Here is a 21323-nt window from a genome sequence, read left to right as displayed (position 1 = left end):
TTAACTCCTTTATTATTCAATTCAATCTCAACGGATTTCTTTTTTGTAAAACACTACATACATATATTAATTTTTCTTTATAATACACATTACATTAAAACATTACAATATCTATTTATGTAAAATTTATTTAATTATTTTAAAGTACATTTTACTTACTTAAAATTAAAAATTATATAAATATATATATCTATACATAATACTGTTAAAAGACTTTTTTTATATAAGATAAATTCATACGTATAATAAAAAATTCTAGATTAATAACTTATGTAACTGTGTTATTATAAAACTTATATTCTTCGTGATGAAATTCTTTATATACTCTACATTTTCTCTGTCGTCTATCCTGAAGTTTTCAACCCGTATGCTCTTTTATTATTCAATTCATCCTCAACCGATCTTTCTCTTGTAAAACATTAGATACATATATTAATTTTTCTTTGTAATACCCAATACATCAAAATATTACGATATGTATTTATGTAAAATATATTTAGTTATTTTAAATTATATTTTATTTACTTAAAATTAAAAATTATATAAATATATATATATATACATATGCATACACACTGTAAGAAGATTTTTCTCATAAGATAAATCCATAAGTATAACAAAAATTTACAAGTTGGTTACAAAAACCATGTTATTATAAAATTTATATTCTTGATAATGAATGTTTATATATTTTATAATAATTAAAATATTTTATTTATATATTTTGTGAAATATATGTATTGGCAGTTGTATTAAAAATGTATCCAACGGTTATAAAACAAAAAAACGCAATTAAAAAGTAGAAAGGAAGAATCGAACCCGTGACTTCTATGGATGAATAAACATCTGTTCCCAGTCGACTGACGTCTACATCTGCCATTGAGTCTCAAAAATCAAAATCTAAAGAAAGATTGCCTCTCTGTTTCTCTCCCTGGTTCAAAGCGATGGACGCTGTTTCCAGCACTCCAGGACTCAAGAATGAAACGAACTCGGCCACTCGCTCGAGTGAATCTTTCGGATTGCGAGTCTTGGCGGTGAAGAATCTGCTGAAGAAGATGGGTAAAGAATCAAAGGCGGAGGTTTTTGTGGGGAAGATAGAGAAAGAATTAGAGGCGGAGAAACTGTTGAAGAATCCCGTCGTGCTGCCTGTGAATATATTTCAGCGAAGACGAGAGAATTTCACCCCCGTGCCGAGCCGGTTTTTAAAGAAAATTGAAACCGGATAATTCTTGAAATCTTTCTGTAAAGGTTTATATTCGTTGATTTGTTTGCAACGTTTTACCTGTTTGATCTCTTAAATGTTGATAATTGGGCACATATATCTTGAAATACACATTACATGATATTTTGATGTATAGATACGCATGTATCTTGATTTGAAGTATTGCTTATAAACGTTCAAGAACTTGCATATCCATTGTACCCTCTGATCAATCTTACAATATTAACTGGAGACACTGGAGTTTTTGCCCTTTGCATGCCAATCTTTTGACCGTAACAGTTGTAGAATTTACAACCTAAATAGGCAGACGCTACGCCGAAGTTTACAGTAACTATATCCTGTATTACATAAAGATTTTAGCTAACTTGAAGTGGTTATACAACGCCATGGGCTAAAGGGACTCTAATAAAGAATTCAGGTTGAAGATTAGTTCTGTGATGACTCTTCACAGAGGGCATGACGGGATTCTTCCAACAGTTCCTCCGCCTCCGATTCTTTCTCTATCTTCACCAGAGAAACCTCCGCCTCTGATTCTTTGCCCATCTTCTTCAGCAGATTCTTGACCGCAAAGACTCGCAACCCGAAAGAGCCACCCCAGCGAGTCGCCGATTTTGTTTCATTCTTGAGCCCGGGGGTGTTGGAAATAGCCTCCATCGCTTTAACCGGAGAGAGAGAGACAGAGAGAAGATCGTGCTTTAGATTCTGATTTTTGAGACGAAATGGCAGATGTTAACGCCATTGGAATGGAAGAGCAGGAAGATATTACCTCGGGAGGGAGAAAGAGATAGGAAACCCAAAATATATTTTTCAAAATAGGAAAGTAAAAATAAATTTGTTTTATAAAGGATTATAATATTTAAATTTAAATCTAAATTTAAGATATTTAAAAAATTACATTATATATAAACTTAATATAATGTATTTTTTAATTTAAATTTTAAGATATTTTTATCTATTTTTTATTTAATAATACATATACTAAAACATTTTATTTTATTAAAAAAAGTAACATTTAGAAAAAAAAAAAAAAAAAAAAAAAAAAAAAAAAAAAAAAAACTCTTCTATATTTCAAAAATATCTCTTATAATTTAGAATTTTAAATTAATTTAATTTATGTATTTTAATATTTAAATGAATTTATTTATATATTTAATTTTTATTTTAAAAATAAAAGTTTAATAGTTAATAAAATAAATAAATACACCGATATTAAAATTCATAACCCAATTAATTCCAACCAAAAAAAAAGATTATATTTTAGTTTTAATTTTTTTTATAATTACTAGATTGCCATCATTTATTTACTTTTTTTTTTTAAATAATTAATTATTTGAGGAAAATTCACTAAATTAATTCAATGCATTCATAAATATCAATATATATATATATATATATAATTCATGATTGTCTACACAAAGTATTAAGCTGGTTACATTGATCTGAAAGGTTCAAGGCATATATAGCTAGAGCAAAGACCAAAATATAGTTACTATATGTATATATATATATATATGTATGTATATACGTATCTATGTATGTATATATATATATATATATTTTTTCCAGAATTTAAATATACATTATTATGTTTCCAGTAAAACTTCTCGGACGGCTAAAGAAGTGAATATGACTTCCACAATGACAGTATCGTTCCTTATGTATCCTTTTGATGCATCCCCCAGGTCTTTCAACAACATCATTTCTCCATATCCCCAAGCATCAATGAAGGGGTATTTATAGCATTTTTTAGCTGTAAACATATACAACAGAGATGTAAGTATACATTCTAGTGCAGAGAAGAAGAAGTTAATTTGCCCGGTGGAGTTCCCCCAAGATTTAAACAATTTTTTGATCAGAATTTAATCGTTTCGGAGTAAATGAATTCTCTCGAGTTTGGCAAACGCACCAATGTTTCGTAAAAACAAATCTTGTTTAACTAATCTACAAGGTCGGTACAAATTTCGTAAAAAAGAGAAACTTTTTCTGATAAAAACTTTAACTCTTAAGATTATATTTGGAACAAATCCGTAAAATTTGTCGAATTGATTTCTAAACCCACAATTAGTTTAAGTGAAATATCATCGAAGCTCGTAAATTTGAATGCAGACGATGAGAAAGAGTGAACTTACATGATCGTTCAAGATGATTTCCGTTAACCTGATCTCTTACTCGCAACTTGAATTCTACGTGCCACTCCTGCTTCAAGGGAAGAGATTTGCCATCAACTAAATAGACGTAGAGGGAGAGCCATGTGTTTTTCGCTGTTCCATATCCTTTCGGATAAATATCCAACCTCCTAAATTCACAATACGCAACCAAAAATGACTAACTAATTCGACTTTCATTAGGAAGCAAAAGGCTTATTATGTGAACCTACCATTTTCTTCCACATATAGTGAAGTCTTCGGAGTCATAAAACTCGTCTGTCAATGTCGAGAACTTGTCAATCTTCCAAGTGTAGGTATTGCATGTAGCAGGATTCTTTACTACTGAAATGCTGTCCTTCACGCAGTTATGCCTAATAACAAACACCTCTGCCCCGAATATGCAGCGATCATTAATAAGATATCCATTACTAACGTCATTAAAAGTCTCCACGGGGACTAACTGGTCAAATCCCCACTCTGTCTTCATCTCATAAAAACGCCTTACGGTCCCATCAGCATCTACACAGACCCATGTACGTCAAGACATTACCAACGTATAATACATGTGTACTTATAACTAAGTCGAAGATTAAACGATAATTTAATGGAGAGATGAATACCTTGGATGGTAAGATACTTGTCTCTTATCTGATCAAGCACAAACAATTTGAAGTTAACATTAATCTCCCAGTTGGGTGAAAAAGTCTTTGTCTCTAAAATTCTCAAGTAAAGGGAGATATGACCATTTCCATTTCTGTCTTTGCATCCATTCGGGTACAGAGACAACCTCCTAAGACATAATAAATCGAAACAAAAAGTAAGACTATCGAATTTCAAAACTATCCTACAGTTGAGACTATCATTGACACGCACCATTTGAAACCACCAGCTTCAAAACTATCAGATTCATGCTTCTCTCCCTCTTGCTTCAACAACGACGAGAATGACTTTATTTCGAAAAGGTAGTGAGCTGGCGGAAGATCTCTAATTGTTCTTGAAATTCCTGCAACTGTTAACCGAACAAAAGAAACCAATTTATACATTATACTATTGCAAGGTATCAATAGAAAGCTAGGATATAATGGTAAGAATCATGCAAATTCAGCATCAGAGAATAAATAGATAACTTCTTCATATGCTAGTTTAATTAGTTACTCAAAGCAAGGTAAGCAAGAATGTGTTCATTCATCTACTATTCAATCAAGAACTGAGAAATCAATAGTGTGCACCGTAGCACGAGGACATATCTGATTCTTCTAACCGGGCTTCTGCAAGGTCGAGCTCCTCATCAGATGAAAGGCTGTTACAATCAGATTGCCTTTGGAAAACAGAAAATAAACTATTCTTAAGCCTTTGGAGTGTCGATAAGGAACTTTTCTCTCCTTTATCATACACTTTCGAATCATCAAGTATCATTTTCCTGATGTCAAAAGAGAAACAACTCCTTATTCTAAAAATACAAGGTTTACAATGCAGTGTTGCATAAAGTCTGGTTTTAGATGTTACATACCCATTTCTACATCCGGCGTTATGAACATTCGGATGCACACGGGCATTTGGTAATTCGGAAAAGTTCATCAGCTTCGAAGAGAAAATGCCCTTTTTCTGATCCTCATTCATCAAAATAGAATCACATTTTCCAGTAGGTTGAATAACAAAAACCTCAGCCCCAAATACACAAGAATCATCAACGAGGTACCCGGAGCCCGGATCATTCAAAGTTTGAAGAGGAATCAACTTGGCAAAACCCAACTCAGTTTTCATCTCATGAAAATTCTTAACTCCCCCATCACCATCTACAGAAATTTCACTATTTCAATTTGGGTCATCCAAAAACTTCTCAACATTTAAGAGAGGAATCAATGAAGATACCTTGAACCACCAGGTACTTGTTCTTCAAATGATCAAACAAAAACAATTTCAACTCAACATTAACCTCCCAACCTTTAGGTAAAGAGGCTGTTTCTTGAATTGCCAGGTAGAGGGAAACATGGTCTTTCCCATCAGCCTTCTGGTCTCCATTAGGGTAGAGAACCAACTTCCTAGTAACACTCATAACTATAGAGTAAGCATACTTAATAACATCTAGTGATTAATCAGATGAAAACATTGTGAAGAAATTCCAAACACCCATAAAATCTTACACTATTTGCACTAAGAATTTGTAAAGAAAAAGAAGGAGATTGATTGATTAACGCACCATTTGTAGCCTCCACCTTGAAAAGCACCAGATTCGTGCTTTTCTATTTCTGATTTCACCAGTAAGGAAAAGGGTTTTAGTTTCCATAAGTAGTGAGACGGGGGTTGATCTCTCAGGAATCTCATGGTCTCTAAACAGAATACAGAAGATACTGAATTAAGCAGGAGCAGATGACAATGGCGGACCAAGAAGGAAAGATAAAAGAACTTAAGCGGGTAAGTTACATACCGAGACTAGAAGACATGGAATCGCAGATGAAGTGGGAAAGCGCACAGTGATGAACAGAGAGGAGCACAGAAAGTATAATCAAGTCTTTGATCTGAACAAACGCAGTGTTTCCAAGTGGACAGAAAGTAGAATTTTTTTCAGTCAACGTCAAGTCTTCGCTTTGCATTTTTTTTATTATTCAAAGTTAATAAAGTGTTTGAATTTAGAGGAAATTATAAATGACACGCAACCTCTCTAAACCTTTGCCACAATACCTTCTCCATCTTCTCATATCATCACCATGATCATCTTTTTTTTCTTCTTCACCAATAACCAGTCAAACCCTAAAGCCACACAAGTCATATAATTATGTTTAGACTATTAAGGTGAAGATATAATGGTGATGTAGTTAACAAAAATTGATTAAGAAGGTATTTTACCGATAATACAATAGTTAAATTAAACTTAAATGTTATCCTTTCAAATTTTTTCGAAGAAATAAAGTTTGTTACTTTATAAATATATTACAAACTAAAAATATCGGTTTGTAATATTTGATTTAGTACAATTTAAGATAACTCATTAATATATCAGTTTGTAATATTTGATTTAGTACAATTTAAGATAATTCACTTATAGTTAAATTAAACTTAAATATTATCCTTTCGAATTTTTTCGAAAAAATAAAATTTATTACTTTTTAAATATATTACGAACTAAAGTATCAGTTTGTAATATTTGATTTAATTAAATTTCAAAGAATTTATTATACTTACGAGCGATAAAAATATTTTATAATAATTAAATTCTTCTAATATTTTTTTTAGTTAAAAAAAATTAAGAGGGTGTTCTTTGAATTTCGATATATTCGAAAATTAATAGTTATTATACTTTTTTTTAGTTGAATTAAAATTTATTAATTTTTAAAAAGAAAGTGTAAAATAATTTTAATTTTTAAGAGATTTTTGGATAGTTAATTATATGAAATTTTAGAAAATTATAATGACTTAAAATAAAAATAAAAAATGAAGATATATAATTTTATTAATTTAAATAATTACACAATTTTTATTAATTTATCGTGTAATAACATATAAATTTCATTAGCATATAAATGTAGTAAATAAATTTTAAACAAATCTAATAAAAAATATGATTTATAATCATATATTCTTACATACAAACAAAATATTACAATATTATTTTTTTTAATTTCTGCTAAATGTGTGTCAATAAAATAAACATAGTGGTACTGTTGTACTTATTATATATGTGTGTGTATATATATATATATACGTGTATATATATATATGTGTGTATATATTATATATTCAAGTTGTGGGAGCATCATCAGCATTCAGATTTGTATAGTTCTGCATGACTCTCTTAGCAGCCAGTGTAGCCGCCTCACTCACACGCAGTGTTCCAGTAGCCATGATAGCAGCAAATTCAATACAAAACTCTTGCTGCAATTTCTTCCTTATATCTACAAGATCATCTCCTGCAGCTGCCACTGCATCAACCGATCCATCTTCATCTTGATCTTCATCATGATCATGATCATCACCATTACCAAAACTACAAAAGGGTCCTGATGAATTCTTACCCTGATCATCAGAATCACTTTTCTCCACTTTCTTCCTTTTATCTCCAACAGGATCACCTGCATCAGCCGATTCATCTCCATCTTCATCATGACCGCCACCATTGCCAAAACTACAAAAGGGTGCCGAAGAAGACTTGTCCTTATCATCAAAAGCACCTGCCTCCAATATTGTTGTATCCAAATTCTGTATCACCGGCACTGCAACATCGAAAAAAAGACTGAGACAGGCGAAAAGATCATCTGAAATCACAAGAAGTTTACCAAGGTTTTACAAATAACTTACTCATAAGGGAACCCATCGGACTGTTCATGATTTCATTTGGTAAGTTCAGAATGTAATCTGGAATTGAGGTACCCACCAAAAACTGAGCAATTTCATTGGTGAAGTTGTTGCAATTGCGAGTTAGTAGTTTGTAAGATTCAGTTTTGAATTGGGGAATCAAGATTTCCTGCAAATATTTCTCAAATATATATTTAGGGACATGAGTGACACCCAGATCTATCACTTGAATTGGATTCCCATATGGTGTTGTTCCTGCAGAAGATTGTTGTACAATACCTCCTCCGAAGTAGTACTCACTGCCATACACCACAATTCCAGTGTGCCTGACAAAAATTCAAACCCACATCATATAAACATATATATATATATATGTGTATACACACACATATATACACGTACACACACTTTCGTGGTAAAAAATTTCAGTTTACTGGGATATGCCAGAAAATAAAGCAAAGTTAACATGCATTTGAGGGGAAGGAACTGAGATGGAATGCGACGTAGTAAAAAATTCAGACCCGGATCATACAAACATATATATATATATGTATATATGTATATATACATACACATATATACATATATACACTAGCATGGTCAAAAACTTCAGTTTACTGGGATATGCCAGAAAATAAAGTATAAAGTTAAGAGGGCCCATGCATTTGGGTGGAAGGAATTGTGATGGAATGTAATTTAGTAATGGAAAGATCACTTAGTTATGGTGTAAGATATCTCATATATAAATAGATGTATATATATATATATGTGTGTGTGTGTATATAATCCTTCTCTTCATTTATCGATCACCCAAACGGATCACTGAGGCGAGTTTGGAACTGACCATATGGCTTCAATGGTCTTTCCAATCAACATTGTCGAGACCTTTCGAGCCAATCCATGACTTATATCATGTACGTTCAACATAACCTTCTGACCCTCCTGTCATCCATTTCAGTTTCCACAGAAAATTACATTACTGAGATTGAGGTTAAACTGAATAATATCTAATATATATGTGTGTGTATATATATATATATGTACAATATACCTCAGCCATCTCCAGCAAGGAACCTTACTGAACAAGGATAAACCTATCAAAAACATGGATTGCCCAAAATCAAAACTCCCATAATATTAAACCGACTATACACAAAATAGGAACCCAGACAAATTCAAAATGAAATGAAATTAAGCCAATGTAAAATGCAGGAAGACGAAGAAGAAGAAGAAGAAGAAGAAGAAGAAGAAGAGAGTACTTGTGTTTTTGGGTGTGGGATTAGAGACGCTTCTGTAAAGCAAATCAAGAGGAGGGGGAAATAAAAAGAGAAGGAGAAAGCAGAAAGGTCCTGCACGACAACCATTGAGTCGACGCGGAATTGGAATTCATGGCAGGACTAACCATTGAGTCGACGCGGTCTTGGAAAATCAGCAAGTCCACCGTTGAGTACATAAAGGGTCGGGGACTCATAGCAAAAAGCTTTCTGAATTCTCCTCCACTAACCTTTGGAACCAGACACGTATGGCAGTTTACGTTCATAAATTCATACATTAATTAATTATTTGATATATCATATAACTTCTAAATAAAAAAATATTTATTTTTTAATTATAATTATAATTATTAATTTATTATAATTATTTTTTTTATTTAAAAATATTAACTTAGTTCCTCTATAATTATAACCATTGAATTGTGATGACAAGAAATAAACAGTCATAAAGTAAATATTGGATTGAGCCAAAGAAAATTAAAATTATTTTTTTCAAAAAAAAAAAGTTTTATATATATATATATGTATATGCTTTACAAAGGAGCTTCAAAGGCTTGGGATGGTACATTTACAAAAACATTTGTATTTAAGTTCATTAGAAATCCATATATTTATAACATTACATTACTATGCTTATACATAAATATAGATATCCCTATATCTAGAAGTTAACCATACATGATTTCTACATGTTTAGTATCGAATTGAAAATAATAATTTTACCGACTAAAGTTTTTCCATTCCTAAGAACAATTTTGGTGATGTCCGAACAATTAACAGTACCTACTATGATAAAAATATATATATATCTATACTGATACAGCTGTCACTAATTCATTGACAAAATCAGAATTTCTTATAAAATTGACTGTTAGAATTCTCTTAGATATAATAGAAAAACTACCAAGTGCAATAAAATTTTAAATAAATTTTAGAGTCAAATACTCATTTTAGTAAAATCATTATAATATTAACTCATATATGTTCAGTTTAAGATCCTATTGCTTTTGATGATGTTATTGCTGACAGAGTCGATATTATAACAACTTCAATATGAGGAGCATACGACTCTGAATTTATCCAAGATCCTATCGCAATAGGTGGTTTTCATATCACGACTAAAAAAAATTCTCACAATTAACGTTGCAGGACATTCCGATCGTACCAGTGGATCAGTAACAAGTGTATTGTCACAGATGCTTTCAATCGCAACAAGCACTACTGAAATTTAAAAAGAGTAAAGCAAATAATTTTAATAACGATTGTACGGAAATGCCAAAGTCTTCGTGTTGGAAAAGGTAAAAAGAGTATAAATTTTTTTTTTAATTGTTTGCTTGCTTGCCAAGAATATTATCTAGTAGGTTTTTTTGGATGGTGCATTGACAAAAGGTGAGAAAAGAAGAAATATGTACTAACTTGAAAGGTGTATAAGTGGGAAACAAAGCTTTTTAACTTTTTTTCCAACTTATAAAGTCTTGGTCTATGAGCTTGTTAACAAAATTTTGATACCCAAAATTTGAAAATAATATTTAAAATTATTATTTAATGTTATGTATTTAAATATATTGATTATTGCTTTTAGTTTTATATTAAGAATATATATTTAATCACTTACAACGAAACGTTAAAAGAGAAAAAAGTCGAATAACGGAAAAAATTGTCAGCAAATTATAGTTAGAGATTAATCATAGTCAATTGAGTAATTAGCTCTTAGCTGCTGTTAGTTATTATGTAATTAAAAGTTTAGTTGTAATTAGTTAACTCTTAATTACAATTAAATTTTTAATTACAGAGAAACCAACGACGGCTACCTACTAACTATTTAATTGATTATGCTTAATCTCTAACTACAGTTTTTCGATAATGATTACTCTAATAGAAGAAGTAAAAAAAGAAAAATACGGATCGAAAATCCATTATATAATCTTTTGTGCAAATATTTTTTTTATTCAAACTGAAATTTGCATTGAGTTTAGATTTGATTTAGATGAGATGAAAGTGTATGTATTTGATTAACAATTTGAAGTTATATATTATAATTAGTATATATATATACATATATTATAAGCAGTTAAGACTTGAGTAAAAAATATTAAAGTTTCTGTTACCAGTAACAGCTTTATACGAGAAGAAGTTTGTTGTAAATCATAAAATATAGAGTAGATAAAGTCTATATCTTAAGTTTACATATATCTAGAAGTTTAATTTTAAATAAATATTAATAATAATAATAATAATAATTTTTAAATCTATAGATCACAACAGATTTTATGGTGACAGATATTTATCTATTAATATATATATATACGATTTAATTACTAGTTTAAAAAGTTTCAAAGTTTAGAATTTTCTTGAAATAAAAGTGCAAGGATCTTTATCGTGAAATTTTTCAACATAGATGACTCTGTCTTGTCTCAATGCAGAAGTTAAATAAAAAAAGCATATGTTGTATAATTATTAAATATCGAAATTTTAAAAAATATATTTAAAAATATGAATTAAATATAATTCGATATGAATATCTTTAATGAATACCAACTATCTTTCGGGTTATGCCGTAACTATTTTTATTTTTTTTATATAAATATATGAGTTTGAGTTATAAATTGTATATCCCGTGTATATTTGTTAAGATATTGTCTTGTCTGTATCATTATTAGAATGTTATATTATTAGTAATGTACGTGTTTCGTATAAGTAATAAAATGTATAATTTTTTATTAAAAATATTTTTAATTAAACATAGTTATTAATTTTTTTTAATTCTATATTAAATAGAATTTAGATTGCATTATTTTAATTTTATATGGGAATCAATTTTGTAATTAAATTTAAATTCTTTTATTTAAAAAAAATTAATTTTCAATAAATTTTAAGGAAATTCAAACATTTATTTACTCTCTTTTCTACCATTCATAGTTTACTTTTTGTGAGAAACTTTTTTTTTTTGGAAGAAAAATTGTGGGTTTACTTTTTTATAATTTTGTTATATATTTATATATATATATATATTTGAATTTTTTTTGTGAAAGTAATATAAATTAATATTTACTCCATGGAAATTATTATTTTTTCATATTTAAATTTCTTTTATTTTTTTCACAAGCATTTTTAATTTTATTTTTATTTCACAATTTCCATATATATATATATATATACTTTACAAAAGAGATAACATTCCACGGACACTCAAAGGCTTGGGATGGTGCATTTACAAAAACATTTATATTTTACTTTCATTAGAAATCCATATATTTATAACATTACATTACTATGCTTATACATAAATATATATATATCTAGAAATTAACCATACATGATTTCTACATACTTAGTATGGAATTAAAAATAATAGCTTTGTCGACTAAGGTATTTCCATTCCCAAAAACAACTTTTGTAATATAGGAACGATTAGTAGTACTTGCTGTATCGAAAAGCATCTACGACGATACACTTTCCACCGATCCACTAGCGAAACCAGAACTTTCTGCAGAGTTCACTGTGAAAATTTGTTTAGCCATAACATGGAAATTACCAACTGCAAAGGATTTTGGGTAAATTCGGAGCCGGATGCTCCTATCGAAATTGTTATGATATCAACTTCATCAGCAATAGCATCATCAAAAACAGCCAAAAGAGCCTCCGAACCACACCCATAATCGGAGCAAAATTTATACGCAGCAATTCTTACAGACGGAACACCTCCCCCGTCTGCAAGAATTGCTATGTATAAAGTTTGCTCCGCTAATGGGTGTATAAGGCTCTTGGTTACTTTTGATTATGTTATTATCGATGGAGTTGATATTATAACGATTTTCATAGAAGAACACATTCGATTCTGAATTTATTCAAGATCCTATTTTAATCGGTAGTTTCCATGCTATGGCTAAAAGAATTCTCAGAGTGAACTCTGCAGGAAATCTCAGTCTTACCTGCAGATCAATGAGAAGTTCATCGCATGGATGCTTTCTACCACAGCAAACACTACTAATTGTTCGTACATCACAAAAGTTTGTCTTGGAAATGGAAAGACTTTAGTTGGCAAAGTCATTATTTTTAATTTCATACTTAAAAGATGAAAAATTAAGATAAGATTCTAGCTAAAGATTATACTTCCAATAAAATATCACGAACAGTTATAAGAGTAAATATGACTTCAATAATTATTGTATCGCTTTTGAGGTAACCTTTGGATGCATCACGAAGATCTGTCAATAAAATAAAATCTCCGAATCCTCGACCATTTGCGAAAGGATATTTGAAGCACCATTTAGCTGCATGTGATCAAAGGCATTACCACATCAAAAGTGCTAAAACTATATTTGTCTTCAACATCAATTTCTTTGAAATTAGTCAGAGATTCTTTCAACTAAATAGATGTTCGTCTATTTCTTTGGAACCGATGCTCTTCTCCTTCGATAGAGTTGTGGGTTTGAATTGGATTATGGTTCCGTATATTCTCATTAGTAGATTGTGTTATGATTTGGTGTGCATAGATTACTTGACCCATAAAATATATGAATTTTTACTAAAAAAATGTTTAGAATTAGAATTTTATTTTCACTAAAACTCGACCTGCTAGCTTCATGAGAGAAAAAACGGATTGAAAAGAAAAGGGAGTTTTAGACTTACATGTACGTTCAAGATGGCTGTTGTTAACTTGATCTCGGAGCCGAAACTTAAATTCTATATTCCATTCCTGCTTTAGAGGAAGAGATGTACCATCACTTAAATACATGTAGAGGGAGAGCCATTTGTCTTTGGCTGTTCCATATCCCTTTGGATAGACCTCTAACACCCTGCACATAATGTTTCACATCATTATTCTAACTCATTTGTAATTCACCAACCAAAAAAAAAATTAACAAATATATTACCATTTTCGTCCGCCAATTGTGAAGATTTCGGACTGATAAGATTCTTCGGACCCAGAAAGTTTGTCAATCTTCCAAGTATATGTATTGTAGTTAGCAGGATTTTTCACCATTGAAGCAGAATCCTTTCTACATGTATGCCTAATTACAAAGATCTCTGCTCCAAATACGCAGTAATCATTAACCAAAAATCCATTCGAAGTATCGTTGAAAGTATCAAGAGATACTAACTGATCGAAGCCCCACTCGGTCTTCTTATCATGAAAGCGCCTCACCACCCCATCAGCATCTATGCCCATTAAAACAAGTTTATGAAGATAAACATGATGTACTTAAATGCAGAATGTGAGTGACAAGTACATATATATTCATATATGTCTGTATAACCTTGAACTGTTAGGTAATTGTCTCTCTTCTGATCAAACACAAAGAGTCTGTGGTTAACATAAACCTCCCAATCAGGAGGGAAAGTGTTTGTCTCCAAAATTCTCAAGTAAAGGGAAATATGCCCACTTCCATTTCTTTCCTTGCATCCATTTGGGTAAAGACTCAATCTCCTATATAACATCATATTGAAATAAAATTATTAGAATGCTGGATTCTAAAACTAGTGTTGCTCAGAAGATTTTCGTGGAAAGAAAAAGTTTTCGTAAGACAGGTACCATTTCAATCCCCCGACTTCGAAAGGATTGGATTCATGTTTCTCTGCATCTTGCTTGGGCAGAGACGAGAATGACTTTATTTCAAACAAGTAGTGGGCTGGTGGAAGATCTCTTGTTGTTCTTGAGATACCTTAAATCATTGCTTGGAGAATTAGAAGACCCAAAAAACACACTTCAACTGGGTATTCAAGGTAAGATCAAATCATGCCTAATCTCCTAAGCACCTTATAGATGATATTGTGTTAAATTAAGTGTATTTTTCTAGGTGTATACCATGGTATTGATCCACCTCTGGCAGCTTGTCTTCCACGACTTCTTTTTCATCATCAGATGGAAGGCTGCTACCATCGGATTGCCTTCGGAAAACAGATGATAAGACACTCTTTAGCCTCTGGGACATAGATAATGAACTACCATTTTCCTGATCAGATAATTTCTGAACATGAACTCTCATTATCCTGAAATCAAAAGCAATTCCAAAGTTTACTAAGATACTTAATTGTACTAAATGGAGTGTACTTTTAAGAGTTCATTACCCATTTCTTCGTCCAATTGAGCTAGAGCTAGAGCTACCGTAACCGCAATCATCTCCGAAGTTCGAAAATTTCTCGAGCTTTGGAGAGAAAGAACCTCCATTCGATTCTTGAATCATGGAAAGACGTTCGGATTTCCCAGTGGGTTGAATAATAAACACCTCAGCCCCAAATATACAACAGTCATCAGCAAGGTATCCATTATCTCTATCATTCAAAGTTTTGAGAGGCAGAAATTTCTCAAAACCCAATTCAGTCTTCAACTCATGGAAAGTCTTAACCCTCCCATTAGCATCTAAAAACACAGATGGGCTCATAAAATAAGATGAAGAACCAACATTTTTCATTATTTACAGAAAAAGTTTTTCAATTTGATTGAACCCAGAAAAAGAAAAAGAAAAAGAAATTACCTTGGACTGTCAAGTACTTGTTTTCCAAATGATCAAAGATGAACAGTTTAAGGTCAACATTTACCTCCCAACCATCAGGTAAACCCTCTGTTTCTTGTATTGCTAAGTAGAGTGAAATATGTTCTTTCTCATTAGCTTTGTTGCTTCCATTTGGGTACACAACCAACTTCCTAGTAACAATTTACTGTAGCCTCATAAATTTATCCATAAATAGCTACATACATACAAATATATGCATATAGTGAAAAAGGATTCTCACCATTTGTTGCCCCCAGCTTCAAAAACACCAGATTCATGCTTTTCCAACGGTGACTTGAGCACCGAGGAAAAGGGCTTTACTTTGAACAAGTAGTGAGAAGGAGGATGGTCTCTTAGGTATTTGATCATTCCTGAAAAGTTTAAAACAACAACAAGAAATTGAGAAGATAACTGGGATTTGCAGAAACAGCAAATAAGAAGATTAAAAAAGGAAAAAAAAAAAAAAAAAAAAACAAGACCAGAAGTTGAGAACTTGTCATCTTTGTGCTCTGAAGAAGAAGAAGACATGGTTCTAGAGAAAGCAAGAAATTTTTCAGAAGGATAAGTGTGATCTGAGTGAGCAACTTCTACAATGGCAGGAGCGGGAGGGTACGAAATGAGCTTATAATGATTGTATGTCAATGCCAAGTCTTCCTTTTGGAAAAGATAAAGCAGATAATTTCACTTTTAGAAATCAACTAGTAATTTCCTTGTCTACTTGCTTGCTAAGAATCTTCTCTAATAAACTGATATTGAATTTTTATTTTATATTTTTTAGAACGGTGCATGATACCAACTTAGCTTAAAACTTCCAGAGACGGCGTCGTTTTGAGGAGTTTAAAAACTGATATTGATTTTTTATTTTATATTTTTTTTAGACGGTGCATGATACCAACTTAGCTTAAAACTTCCAGAAACGGCGTCGTTTTGAGGAGTTTAAAAACTGATATTGATTTTTTATTTTATATTTTTTTTAGACGGTGCATGATACCAACTTAGCTTTAAACTTCCAGAGACGGCGTCGTTTTGAGGAGTTTAAAAACTGATATTGATTTTTTATTTTATATTTTTTTTAGACGGTGCATGATACCAACTTAGCTTAAAACTTCCAGAGACGGCGTCGTTTTGAGGAGTTTAAAAACTGATATTGATTTTTTATTTTTTATTTTTTATTTTTTTTAGATGGTGTATGATACCAACTTAGCTTTAAACTTCTAAAGACGGCGTCGTTTTGGGGAGTTCAAAATTTTAACTCTAAAAAGTAATTATTTTTATTCAATTATTAAATCGTAAATAATTAAATTAACTTAAACGAAAAAATTTAAGAATAAAAATTAAAATTTGCATTACGTAGTTTAAATTTTATCTTAAAAAATAAAATATGATAATAATAATAATAATAATAAACAAATAAATAATAGTAGTGATAAAATAAATATATACATACATATATATATATATATACACACACACTACAAAACAAAACAAAAAAAATAAGAGAGAGCCCAGCAAAGGACAGCGAGGGGAGCAGCTGGTGTGACCACGAGGCCAGCTGAAGAGAAAAGAAAAAAAGAACAAAAAAAAAGAAATGAAAATATATACTTATATATATATATAGATATATGTCATGGAAGATAGAGACCTTCTGCAAATCAGAAATTGAACTACTTGAGAAAAATCCATGGTCTTTAAGCATTTATGATCAAGAACTTTGTATAATTCTGAAGTATATTAGATTTTTACAACTGAACAGTGAAGATTATATAACATAATACATTCTTTAATTTCATGTTCTTGTATCAAAGACACCATTAAAGCTCCATCTCCTCATCCTCTGTACTATTGAAATGTACTTTTTTGTAGACAAAGCCTCTCGAAATCCATATATAAATACATAAATTCAACGTACCCAACCCTGCCATGACCCAATAGAAATAGTCAAGATGAGCTCGGTTAAGGTTATCGATAAGCCATTTATCACCATGCTTCGAGCTGATTGTCTGCACAATTGATATGATAATGTTATTAATGAAGCTTCCAACTCCAATCACACTCATATAAGCTGCTGCCCCAAAGCTTCTCATTCCTTCTGGCATTTGATCATAGAAAATTTCTTGCAGTCCAACAATGGTGAACATTTCAGCAATCCCACTAATTACGTGCTGAGGAAGTAACCACCACACTCTTATTGGCACTGCTACTTTGGGTGTGTCCATCAAGTTATAGTATTTAGCTGTGCTTATTCTTTTGGATTCTATGAGGGCAGATATAACCATGCAAAGTATTGACAAGAACAAACCAACTCCAATTCTTTGCAGCACGGTTATGCCTGATGGATGTCCAGTTATCTTTCTTGCGAAGGGGACGAAAACTAGATCGTAAACTGAAACTGAGATAAAGATAGCAAGTCCTACAAGACTTTGAAGAAAAGCAGGAGGAAGAATGAAGTGAGCTCCAATAGATCTCGTCATTGTACTTGCTTGCTTTGTGAAAAAAGTATGGATTTGAACCATGGCAGCGCTGAACATCAAGCAACTCAACCAAATTGGTATAAGTCGTATCACGAGCTTTACTTCTTCGACCTGGTTTACCGAGCAAAGTCGCCATTTGCGTCTGCAAGTGCTTGTAATATCAACATCGTCGAGTAACGTTGCGTTGTTCAAATACCTATACTTAATGTTCAATCAGTAAGAAAATTTGATGAATGTCAAAGGGAATTAAATGAAACAGCATAATCTCCTCTATGACTTTTTCGGTTTTAGTTGCACAAATGTATATTTATTGTGATATACTTTCATGAATATAATGCCCCAACATTCTAAAGAAAATGGTATACTAAGAACAAATCAATGCAAATAACCTAGATTCGTACCAACAAAGTAGAAACATTTAACCGTTATTCAATTTTAAGTGAACTTGCGTGTTAATACTAAATTGCCACGAAATTAAAAAGTACTCGTTAACCTCAAAACTTCTATTGTGCTATTTTTACTTAATGACTTTTGACTCAATCTTCTTGAAAGGTACATATTTCATAAATATTTAAAGAATTATATATATATTCAACTATGAAACTTTATCGAATTCAAAATTTTTATTATTTTATTCTCGTTTATCATTGATTTAAAAATATATATTTCTATTAATAATATGCACCATGACTAATCATAAGGATTTGTGGTAAGACATGATTATGTAATAATTTTAAGCTATGATTCATAATTAAAATGATGAGAATTTACTTTTATTATGGTTTTTCTTGTTTCTTTGTCACGTACTACATTATTCCATGACGAAAGGGCATTAGCGCCTAAAGAAACTATAATCCCGATAACAATAAAAATAATAGAGTTATTTTTTGGTTATAAGAGGAAAGTAATGTCTTTTTTTTTACATTTCAACTAATTGTCATTGAAATAACAGATACATTTAGTTAGAGATAAAAATATATTGTAATAAACAGTTCGATTTAAATTTATAATCTCCTATAATAAAAAAAAAGAATTATCAACTATTCAATGAAAAAAAATTTCGAATTAAATATAAAATTAAATAATAAAAATTTATAATATTTCACGCCATTAAATATTCTTAGATTTCTACGTGTAAATGAAAGAAGAAATAAAGTTCAAACAAAAAGTATTAAGTTGATATTGGGTGAGAAATAACATTCATGGGATTCATTTGCTTATCCTCTTCTTAAATTATAATGATAATCACATAGCGAAAGCATATATCACATCATTTTATATAAAATTTTTTGAAATTATATCTTTTTACCTATGTATATTCATAAAAAAAGACATGGGTCACCGATATATATATATTTAAGTCTATTTTATAAAATTTTTCAAATTTCAACTCGTTAAATATCAAAATATTTAATATTTAATTTTTAATATTCTCATCTTTAAGTTTATTCTAACTCTATTAAAATAACTACGTATTTAATCATTAGAAAGTACCTGAATTGATCTGTAGATAGTAGAGTTGCGAATCCTTCATTTTTATCGTAAATACCATATGACTCTTCGATACGCCATTTTCGTGCAGCTGCGACAAATACTTGGACCATCTTAGTAATTGGGCTGCCTACCGGAATTTGCTCTCGATATCGATTTATTCCAACCAAAAAAACTCCTAATGAAAGAGCTATCGCAACTGATGTTATACTGAATCCTGCTGTCCAACCCACACGATCCTACACACATGTATAATATGTTTCATATCTATGAGAATATATATATATATATCTATATTAAGTCCCATCATATTGAAGTGTAGTAAGTTGTTAAATGTTACTTAATCTTTAAACACAAACTAATAAAAGTATTGACATGCATTTTGTATTTCTCATTGAATTCACAACCAACTGTTCATTCAATTTTTTGCTCTTAGTTTACCCTTGTTCTTACATTTAAGTCGTAATTATGTATGTTAAGACTAATATGGGTTTTAAGATTAAGAATTAAGTAGTGATTCAATAAACAATGAACAAAATTATCACGGTGTAAGTAAAAAATAATTGTAACGATGAGTAAATAATTTTATACCTCGACATAAATTACGATCAAGATTGCTGCCGATGCACCAAAGACTATCCCTAAGAACCACCAGTTAAAAAAAGAGCTCTTAGCTTTCTTCTCCTCTAAGCTACTTTCATCGAATTGGTCTGCTGCAAAAGTTTGTACGCATGGCAAATGCGCTCCTTCACCGATTGCTAGGATGTAAAGCCCCGTAAAAAACACTGGTTCTCGATAATGGGTAGGAACTATCGACACAGATAATGTCAATAAAATAGTCCCCTATAATGTTTGTCATAACAAAATACCTGTTAGCTCATTGTATGTTTAATACTCGTACTTACATACGTATGATGTATTAATACACATCAAATGAAAGATTAAATAGTTAGAAAGATCTTACAACTAAATATATAACGCAGGACAGTATGATGGTTTTGAATCGACCCATGAAAGAGTCAGCAACCAAAGCTCCGAAAATCGGGAAGAGAAACGAGATGCCAACCCATGTATTTACGTTTTTGGCAGCCTCTGCAACTCCTTGGCCAAGTTCAGTTGTGAGGTAGACAATGAGATTACCGGCCAACCCATAGAAAGCAAATCTCAAAGTTGTCTCCACAACTACGTTCACACAACAAAAATAAGTTCGAAAAACAATCAAATCATTGTGTAGTAACTATACAGATTACATGTATATAAATTAAAAGATCCATGTTTACTATCAAGGGAAAAGCTTACAGATGATGAAAATGGCAGCATTCCATCCACCTTTAGCTTTAGACTTCTTGTTGGGTTTTCCGTGCTCACCATTTCTGCTGACTCCGCCCGCAGATCTCTCCATTGAAGCTTTGTGTTTTGAACTTGCAAATGAGTTAGATATGAATATATCAACACTTATATTATATGGGTTGGAGTGTATTTTTGTAACTTCACAATAGATTTTTGGTCAACTTTTACGTTTCACTTATATTTCTACAACGTTACAAACTTTACAAGCTTACCTCATGAAGTAATAATGGTGGGAAAAACTTGAACATTGGGGGGGGAGGGGGATGCAATTTTCACCTACCACCTTCAATTTTGGTTTTAATTTTAATTAAATTGGCTTTTTTGCTCAATTTGCTAAATGGAAAGATATCTACATTAATTGCCTTGATTTATATTAGTACTAAATCATAAATTTATATATATATATATATAACAATTTGGAAAGAGAAAAGAAAAATATACCATTTTGATGAAATTAATAAAAAAAAGATAATAGAAATTAAAATTTTTTTTTAATTAATTTTGACATAATATATACTTACTTTTACGTTAGAACGAGAGTCAAATTTTCAAAATTTAATTTTATAGAGGTAAAGAGG

At 30.9% G+C, this 21323-nt stretch overlaps 4 protein-coding genes across 5 annotated transcripts; all 4 read right to left on the bottom strand.

Moving 5' to 3' along the window:
• Positions 1–2584: 2584 nt before the first annotated feature.
• On the bottom strand, positions 2585–6112 carry LOC110814465 (uncharacterized). Its single transcript, XM_022041949.2, has 10 exons — positions 5798–6112; positions 5570–5699; positions 5242–5411; positions 4880–5165; positions 4599–4789; positions 4243–4378; positions 3990–4159; positions 3600–3888; positions 3352–3518; positions 2585–2972 (listed from the first exon to the last, which is right to left on the bottom strand). Exons 1-10 carry the CDS (start codon positions 5961–5963, stop codon positions 2806–2808), a joined length of 1872 nt encoding a protein of 623 aa, XP_021897641.1. The 5' UTR covers positions 5964–6112; the 3' UTR covers positions 2585–2805.
• An 805-nt stretch (positions 6113–6917) lies between these two features.
• On the bottom strand, positions 6918–9094 carry LOC110814476 (deSI-like protein At4g17486). Its single transcript, XM_022041957.2, has 5 exons — positions 8922–9094; positions 8714–8756; positions 8507–8604; positions 7666–7988; positions 6918–7580 (listed from the first exon to the last, which is right to left on the bottom strand). Exons 2-5 carry the CDS (start codon positions 8720–8722, stop codon positions 7108–7110), a joined length of 903 nt encoding a protein of 300 aa, XP_021897649.1. The 5' UTR covers positions 8723–8756; positions 8922–9094; the 3' UTR covers positions 6918–7107.
• Positions 9095–12146: 3052 nt separating this feature from the next.
• On the bottom strand, positions 12147–16110 carry LOC110826168 (uncharacterized). 2 transcript variants are annotated; one of them, XM_022056767.2, is made up of 10 exons: positions 15913–16106; positions 15675–15804; positions 15416–15585; positions 15009–15300; positions 14746–14930; positions 14473–14602; positions 14198–14367; positions 13814–14099; positions 13569–13735; positions 12147–13210 (listed from the first exon to the last, which is right to left on the bottom strand). In XM_022056767.2, exons 1-10 carry the CDS (start codon positions 15959–15961, stop codon positions 13044–13046), a joined length of 1746 nt encoding a protein of 581 aa, XP_021912459.1. In that variant the 5' UTR covers positions 15962–16106; the 3' UTR covers positions 12147–13043. The 2 variants fall into 2 exon arrangements, with proteins under 2 accessions (XP_021912459.1, XP_021912460.1); XM_022056768.2 differs by lacking the exons at positions 14198–14367; positions 14473–14602 and having other exon boundaries at positions 15913–16110.
• Positions 16111–17232: 1122 nt separating this feature from the next.
• Positions 17233–20797, bottom strand: LOC110826164 (protein NRT1/ PTR FAMILY 5.4-like). The gene is made up of 5 exons (XM_088209715.1): positions 20695–20797; positions 20360–20577; positions 19987–20238; positions 19399–19634; positions 17233–18100 (listed from the first exon to the last, which is right to left on the bottom strand). The coding sequence occupies exons 1-5, from the start codon at positions 20795–20797 to the stop codon at positions 17245–17247; spliced, it is 1665 nt and encodes a 554-aa protein (XP_088065841.1). The 3' UTR covers positions 17233–17244.
• Positions 20798–21323: the final 526 nt, after the last annotated feature.

This window comes from Carica papaya, chromosome 8 (genome assembly GCF_054855325.1).
Source record: "Carica papaya isolate Zhongbai chromosome 8, ASM5485532v1, whole genome shotgun sequence".
Lineage (NCBI taxonomy): Eukaryota > Viridiplantae > Streptophyta > Magnoliopsida > Brassicales > Caricaceae > Carica > Carica papaya.
Note: the sequence above shows the minus strand (reverse complement) of the source record. Positions and strands in the feature narration are given on the sequence as shown.